Source organism: Anomaloglossus baeobatrachus, chromosome 1 (assembly GCF_048569485.1).
Source record: "Anomaloglossus baeobatrachus isolate aAnoBae1 chromosome 1, aAnoBae1.hap1, whole genome shotgun sequence".
Classification (NCBI taxonomy): domain Eukaryota; kingdom Metazoa; phylum Chordata; class Amphibia; order Anura; family Aromobatidae; genus Anomaloglossus; species Anomaloglossus baeobatrachus.
Genome location: NC_134353.1, coordinates 291,598,510 through 291,607,068, shown reverse-complemented (window position 1 = coordinate 291,607,068; position 8,559 = coordinate 291,598,510). Strand labels below are relative to the sequence as shown.

Here is an 8,559-nt window from a genome sequence, read left to right as displayed (position 1 = left end):
TAGCTTCACTCCGTTCCCCGGTCCGGTACCGGCGGGCCGTCGCTCGACCCCGGTCCTTATGGCTCAGCGGAGTTCCACTAACTCCTGCAGACGGCCACCACCGTCTGCCAACCTTGCTGTTAGTGTCTGGGCTCCGACCCAGACACCCAAGTGTTCACTCCTCTCTCCTTCACCTCCTGAGCTAAACACTGTCACTTTTCCCGCCTCCAGGCCTGTGAACTCCTCGGTGGGTGGGGCCAACCGCCTGGCTCCGCCCCACCTGGTGTGGACATCAGACCCTGGAGGGAGGCAACAAGGGTTTTTGTGTTTGGCTGGTGTATCCGCCTAGGGTGGGGGTGTGTATGTTGGTATGTATGTGACTACCTGGCTAGTCCAGGGCATCACAGGAGTGAAGAACTCGGATTTTGGTTGTGCTGTGGTGGTATCGGCACTGGTACTCCAAGTCCTAGGGGGGGGTAGGTTCTGCATCCCCAAGAGAATGCAGTTCCTTGTAGTGCCCTGAGTGTCTCAGGGGCGCTACACTTCCATCAACTGGTATATTGAGAACAGTAATGTTGTGCAGTGTAGCTTCATAAAAGAATAGATTGGCACTGATCCTGCAATACCTATAGATTAATAAGTACTAAAAAATCTTGTTCCCAAAAGATTTGGTAAAATAAGTTAGGCAGACAACCCATATAAGGGTCACTTACTACATCTACATTTTTTAATGGATCTCTGTTATCCAGTTATTAACTTTGCACACTATCCCAAACACATATGTAAGTGATACAATTGTACAGTCACAGAAGTGCATACCTCCCAACTTTTAAATTTATGGGAGGTACATGTATTGCTTCATTAACACAGTACTTTTGCCCTCATTGAAGCCCCTTGGTGTTCTCATCCACCATTATACCACTTTTATTGTCCCAATAGATTATGATGCCCCAAAAAATGACCCACAAACATACGTATGATACTGTCTTATTGAAATCCCCCACAGTAACCCCACAGTTTGAAGACTCCACAATGCCAACAGCAAATTATGAAGCCCTCACAGTGCCCCTAACACTATATTAAGCTGCCACGATTCCTCTAAAACAGTAATATGTCTTCGCAAACACATTATGATGCCCCTACAGTGACCCCCGCACAGTATGATATCTTCACATTTTCCCCATACACATTATGAGGCTACCAAATTGAATACACAAAGTTTAATGGCTCCCACAGCCCTCCACACTATATAGTGACCACTACATCCCTCCACACAGTACAATTGACCCCACAGTCCTCCCTTCAGAATTACAACCCCATACATAGTATGATGACCACAATACGAAATGCCTATCCTCTCCCCCAGATCGAAGAGTAAAGGCCTCTTTAGACGCTGCGATATCAGTACCGATATCGCTAGCGTGGGTACCCGCCCCCATCTTTTGTGCGACACGGGCAAATCGCTGCCCGTGCCGCACAACATCGCCCAGACATGTCACACATACTTACCTGCCCGGCGACGTCGCTGTGACCGGCGAACCGCCTCCTTTCTAAGGGGGCAGTTCGTTCAGTGTCACAGCGACGTCACAGCTGCGTCACTGAACCGCCGCCCAATAGAAGCGGAGAGGCGGAGATGAGCGGGACGTACATCCCGCCCACCTCCTTCCTTCCGCATTGTGGCCGGGAGGCAGGTAAGAAGAGGTTCCTCGTTCCTGCGGCGTCACACGGAGCGATGTGTGCTGCCGCAGGAATGAGGAACAACCTCGTTACTGCTGCAGTAACGATTTTTGAGAATGGACCCCCATGTCACCGATGAGCGATTTTGCAACGATGCAAAATCGCTCATAGATGTCACACGTGTCACGCTCCCCGGGTCCCCTGCTCTGATCCCCGGCTCACCTGCCACGCTCCCCGCTCTTCCCAGGCCTCCTGGTCCCCGCTCCCGGCGCCCGTCGGTTTCCCAGCCCCAGCCCGGCTCTGCTGCTTCCTCCTCTCAGCTTCCTGCTCTGGCTTCTGGCACCCGGGCCGCGCGCATGCGCATTAGGGCGCGTGCACGGTCATTGACCCTTTCTTAAAGGGCCAGCGTCCACTGACAGGAAATGAAGCACACAGGTACAGGGTATAAAGGGGTTTAGTGTCCAAGTGGGCGGGGCCTGTTCTTCGTGTTTCCCAAGCTAGGAGTCAGGTCTCCTTGTGTCTCTGTGATATACTCACCTATCTCTCTTGTAGAGCCGATCCTGCCTCGCCATCCGGTCCTGCCGAATCCCGAACCCCAACGCTGTCCATCTACCATCCTGACAGTCCGTACCATCTCTGATCCCTGCGGTGACCCGTCATCTCGCTCCAACGGTTCCGGACCCCGCCTGACATCATCTCGGCTTCCGAACCTGAGCTCCGTCACCCGGACTACCATCAGTGACTCCGTGGTCCCAGGGACTTCACCATTATACTCGTGTGCTCGGACTGTCCTGCTACCTGTAGTGCTCCAGCTACCGGACCCCTTACCATCATCAAGGAGTTCGGCCCAGTGGATCCACCTCCTGGGTCTGCCCGTCCACCTGGCCCTAACAGTAAGAACAGGCCATGGATCCCGCTGCAGCACTAGCAGCCTTACAGGAGGAACTCTCACGCCAGCGTGAGACTCAGACCCGCATGCTGCAATTCATGTCTTCTGTGGACGCCCGCCTGAACACGCTACAAGCGTCAGTTACATCTTCAGCATCTCGGGCTTCCACTAGTCAATCCACGGCTCCAGCTCCCGTGGCAGCCTCTTCGGATGCTTCCAGACTTCGTTTGGCCTCACCACCCCGGTACGCCGGAGATCCCAAGACCTGCAGGGGATTCATAAACCAATGCTCCCTCCATTTCACGCAGCTGCCGCATTTGTTTGCCTCCGACCAAGCCAAGGTCGCCTTCATCATGTCCCATCTAGAGGGTGAGGCACTGGCGTGGATGAACCCCTTGTGGGAAAAGGAGGATCCTGTGACCAAGAACATCCAGGAGTTCCTGCAGGCTTTTCGTGGCACCTTTGACGAGCCCGGACGCGCCTCCGCGTCTGCCTCATCTCTTCTCCGGTTACGTCAGGGGACTCTGACGGTGGGTCAATACGCCATCCGTTTTCGCACCTTGGCTTCGGAACTCGGGTGGAACAACGAGGCCCTAACCGCCGCCTTCTGGGAAGGACTCTCGGGTCGAATTAAAGATGAGCTGGCTGGTCGTGACGTACCGTCCACCCTGGATGCCCTGATTAGCCTAGCGACTCGAGTGGACATTCGCTTTCAGGAGCGATCCAAAGAGGTGTCCCGTGAGAGACGTCCGGTACGGCATTCCTCTCCTCCGCAGAAGCCCGCTGTACTCCAGTCAACGGCATCTGGTGTCTCCGTCCACGAGCCCATGCAGATCGACCGCGTGCGGCAGTCTGAACAACGTCGAGCAGAGCGGCTCGCCAAGGGCCTCTGCTTCTACTGCGGAGAGGGCACACACCTGCTACGCTCCTGTCCAGAGAGGCCGGGAAACTCCAAAGCCTAGGGTTGGTAGGAGAGGCCACCCTAGGTGCTGGGACTCTCTCAGACCCGGTTACATGGACTGTGCAAGTGACAACGGGAGAGACGCGGTTTACGGCTGAGGCGTACCTCGATTCTGGGGCAGCAGGCAATTTCATCCAGCAGGCCACTGTGGACAAGTACCAGGTGCCTGTTACTCCACTCGACAAACCCCTCGTGATAGCCTCTGTGGATGGGAGACCCCTCTCTGACACCATCTCCTGGATCACCAGGCCGGTCGAACTGCGTATCGGTGCCCTGCACACCGAGAACATCTACGTCCTCCCACACATGTCCCATCAAATCCTGCTGGGACTTCCCTGGTTACGGATACACGAACCATCCGTCAGCTGGGGCACTGGTGAAATCACCCGATGGGTCTCTTCCTGCCATGAGAACTGTCTGAGGACCATACAACCCATCCGGCGACCTCCGGTTCCAGAGTCCCTACTGGGACTGCCCTCGGCCTATTGGTCCTTCGCGGACGTCTTTGATAAAAAGGAGTCAGAGGTACTTCCGCCACATCGTCCTTACGATTGTGCCATCGACCTGCTCCCGGGAACTACACCACCTCGAGGACGGATATATCCACTGTCTCCAGCCGAAACAAGGGCCATGTCTACTTACATCACAGAGAGCCTGGCAAGGGGATTCATTCGGAGGTCCTCCTCTCCTGCTGGAGCAGGCTTCTTCTTCGTCAAGAAGAAAGAAGGCGACTTACGCCCATGCATAGACTACCGGGGATTGAACCAAATCACCGTGAAAAACAAGTACCCCCTGCCGCTCATCCCCGAATTGTTTGATCGGCTTAGAGGAGCTCGTGTGTTCACCAAGTTGGATCTTCGGGGTGCCTACAACCTGGTCCGCATCCGCTCTGGGGACGAATGGAAGACCGCGTTCAATACACGCGATGGGCACTATGAATACTGCGTGATGCCCTTCGGCCTGTGTAACGCACCAGCAGTCTTTCAAGAATTGGTGAACGACGTTTTCCGGGATCTTCTCTACGTCTGTGTGGTGGTGTATCTGGATGATATCCTTGTCTTCTCTCTGGACCTCCAGACCCACAGAGAGAACGTGCAGCTGGTTCTACAAAGACTGAGAGAGAATCGTCTGTACGCCAAGTACGAGAAGTGTGTCTTTGAGCAGTCTTCTCTCCCCTTCCTGGGTTATCTCATCTCCGATACCGGACTGCAGATGGATCCAAAGAAGGTCTCCTCCATTCTCAACTGGCCTCCTCCTTCTGGACTGAAGGCAATCCAACGCTTTCTGGGATTCGCCAACTATTACCGCCAGTTCATCCCTCACTTCTCTGCTCTGACTGCTCCTCTCTCCGCCTTGACCAAGAAGGGGGCTAATCCAAAGGACTGGTCACCTGCGGCCGACGCCGCGTTTGGCTCTCTGAAGCGGGCATTTGCCTCCTCTCCTGTACTCCACCGTCCGGAGTTAAACCGCCAGTTCACCTTGGAGGTGGATGCCTCCTCCTCGGGAGCCGGAGCAGTGCTTATGCAGAAGTCCTCCTCCGGGAAGATGGTGACTTGCGGTTTCTTCTCCAAGAGCTTCTCAGCGCCTGAACGCAACTACACCATCGGTGACCGAGAGTTATTGGCAGTCAAACTGGCTCTGGAGGAATGGCGCTACCTTCTGGAAGGAGCAGTGTATCCAGTTATTATTTACACGGACCACAAGAACCTGGAATACCTGCGGTCTGCTCAGCGACTGAATCCACGGCAAGCCAGGTGGTCCTTGTTCTTTGCCAGATTCGATTTCCAGCTCCATTTCCGACCCGCGGACAAGAATGTACGAGCAGATGCCTTGTCCAGGTCTTTCATGCCCATGGAGCAGGAGGAGGAGACATCCCAACCCATCATCTGTCCTAGTAAAATCATTCCGGTGGCCCCTGTCACCCTGGCCCAGATACCGCCCGGGAAGACCTATGTCTCTGAGACTGACAGGCAAAAAGTGTTACACTGGGGCCATGCCTCGAAAACAGCCGGTCATGCTGGTCAGAAGAGAACTTGGAGTGCGATTGTACGTCATTACTGGTGGCCATCTCTTCGCACGGACGTCGCCTCTTTTGTCTCTGCCTGCTCCTCTTGTGCCGGGAACAAGACGCCCAAACACCTGCCATATGGCCGTCTTCTGCCTCTGCCTATACCCTCAGTTCCGTGGCAACACATTGCGATGGACTTTATTACGGACTTGCCATTGTCCTCCGGACACACAGTCATATGGGTCGTGGTGGATCGGTTCTCTAAAATGGCTCATTTCGTCCCTATGGCTGGACTGCCCTCTGCCCAGGAACTCGCGGACGCCTATATACATCACATCTTCCGCTTGCATGGCTTTCCATCACACATTGTGTCCGACAGAGGAACTCAGTTCACCTCCCGCTTCTGGAGGGCTCTCTGCAAACATCTGGGAGTGACTCTGGACTTTTCCTCAGCCTACCATCCTCAGTCGAACGGCCAAGTGGAACGGGTCAATCAGATCTTGACCTCCTTCTTACGTCACTACGTCAACGCCCATCATGACGACTGGTCCACGCTTCTTCCCTGGGCTGAATTCTCCCATAATCACCACGTCAGTGAGTCCTCCTCCAGCTCTCCCTTCTATGTCGTTTACGGACTTCAGCCTACCGTCCCATTGCCTGTATCCTCTTCCTCGGATGTCCCTGCTGCTGATGCTGTAGCCCGTGACTTTGCAACCATTTGGGACTCTGTTAAGGCGTCCCTTGGACGTGCTTCCCTGCGGATGAAGAGACACGCAGACAAGAGACGTCTGGACCCTCCGTGTTTCTCTCCTGGAGATCTCGTCTGGCTTGCTTCTAAGTACGTCCGATTGAAGCTACCATCCTACAAGCTGGGTCCTCGCTACATCGGGCCGTTTAAAGTCCTCAGCAAGATCAATGAGGTGTCCTACAAGCTACAGCTCCCGGCCACGATGAGGATATTCAATTCCTTCCACGTCTCCCTGCTCAAGCCGGTGGTCCTTGGTCCCTTCTCCGCTGCTGCCTGTTCGGCTCCTCCTCCTATTGCCGATGACGACATCTATGCGGTAAGGGATATCGTGGCCATGAAGACCGTACGGGGTCGACAGTTCTTTCTGGTGGACTGGGCGGGCTATGGTCCTGAGGATAGGTCCTGGGAGCCCCGGGAGAATGTGGGCACTCCTCTGATCCGTGCCTTCCTGTCCCGGTTGCGGGGAGGGGGGCGTGGGGGGGGGGTACTGTCACGCTCCCCGGGTCCCCTGCTCTGATCCCCGGCTCACCTGCCACGCTCCCCACTCTTCCCAGGCCTCCTGGTCCCCGCTCCCGGCGCCCGTCGGTTTCCCAGCCCCAGCCCGGCTCTGCTGCTTCCTCCTCTCAGCTTCCTGCTCTGGCTTCTGGCACCCGGGCCGCGCGCATGCGCATTAGGGCGCGCGCGCGGTCATTGACCCTTTCTTAAAGGGCCAGCGTCCACTGACAGGAAATGAAGCACACAGGTACAGGGTATAAAGGGGTTTAGTGTCCAAGTGGGCGGGGCCTGTTCTTCGTGTTTCCCAAGCTAGGAGTCAGGTCTCCTTGTGTCTCTGTGATATACTCACCTATCTCTCTTGTAGAGCCGATCCTGCCTCGCCATCCGGTCCTGCCGAATCCCGAACCCCGAACGCTGTCCATCTACCATCCTGACAGTCCGTACCATCTCTGATCCCTGCGGTGACCCGTCATCTCGCTCCAACGGTTCCGGACCCCGCCTGACATCATCTCGGCTTCCGAACCTGAGCTCCGTCACCCGGACTACCATCAGTGACTCCGTGGTCCCAGGGACTTCACCATTATACTCGTGTGCTCGGACTGTCCTGCTACCTGTAGTGCTCCAGCTACCGGACCCCTTACCATCATCAAGGAGTTCGGCCCAGTGGATCCACCTCCTGGGTCTGCCCGTCCACCTGGCCCTAACAACACGCAACGGCATCGCTAATGCGGCCGGATGTGCGTCACCAATTCCGTGACCCCAACGAGTTCGCATTAGCGATGTCGTAGCGTGTAAAGCCCCCTTTACTGTCTGCTCTGAGTTGTGCTAAGTACTTTGCCACCCTCAACTTAGCCAGCAGGTATTGTCAAGTGCCAGAAGAAGAGAACGACAAGGTGACTACGGCATTCATCCTCCCTATATGATTCTACGAGTTCGACAAGATGCTGTTTGGTTTTCAAATGCACCTGAAACATTTCAGCGGCTAATGGAACATTGCCTGAGCGACCTGAACTTTGAGTTGTATTGATCTACTTGAGTGGTCGAAAATCAATTTTTTTCAAAAAGGACAAAAATAGTGTTTTCACAACTTCATTGCTAACAGATTTCTGCTAGATCCATTCTGGTGGATGATTACTGGACTTGTGAACAGTACAGTCTTATTCTTACCCCCTACATAATGCAAATGGTTTACTAGAAAAAAATATCTTCTAGCTATACAATGTGTTTATTGTCTGTAACAACACAATATATCACTGCAAGTACATTAGAAGCAATCTTAAGGAAAAGGAGAATACATACAAATGTTAAGGGATGTTTATATTTTGTGTGCTTCATAACTATCCTACCACTAGTTCTACACAAATGGATAAGCCTTTTACTTTGCAATTCTGGAAATGCTATTTTCAAAGGAGGAGGGCCAGGCACATACCCAGGTAGGAGGGCAGGGGGGGGACTAAGAGGTGTGACTTGGAGTATAAGTGATTGAAAAGTGTTAGGACAGAACTTTACATTCATCACAGGAGAGGTCTGAGAAAAGAAGTGTAACATGGCTACTGCTGGGAAAGTAAGTAGATGTAATGTATCTGTGTTACTGTATCTTCTATCTATCATATATGTGTATTTTGATGTCAGTTAAGAAAAGCTGATATTAGAATATTTCATGTTGCATTACTTGAGGCTTCTCTGAACATACTTCCAGTTGGAAACACTAGGACTTTGTTAATTCTGCTGAGTTCACTTATATTATGAAATGTGTTGTAGATAGAGAACTTTGTGGGATAATGAAATATATCCTAAAGGCT

The 8,559-nt window shown here is 53.5% G+C and overlaps 1 protein-coding gene across 2 annotated transcripts in view; it reads left to right on the top strand.

The window, feature by feature from the left end:
• The first annotated feature begins 8,255 nt into the window (after window positions 1-8,255).
• LOC142311972 (alcohol dehydrogenase 1) overlaps window positions 8,256-8,559 on the top strand; it is a 490,686-nt gene continuing 490,382 nt past the window's right edge. For both annotated transcript variants that reach the window (XM_075350839.1, XM_075350848.1), the window contains exon 1: window positions 8,256-8,321. In XM_075350839.1, the coding sequence (XP_075206954.1) occupies window positions 8,304-8,321 (18 nt within the window). In that variant the 5' untranslated portion in view covers window positions 8,256-8,303. The remainder of the gene's footprint in view (window positions 8,322-8,559) is intronic.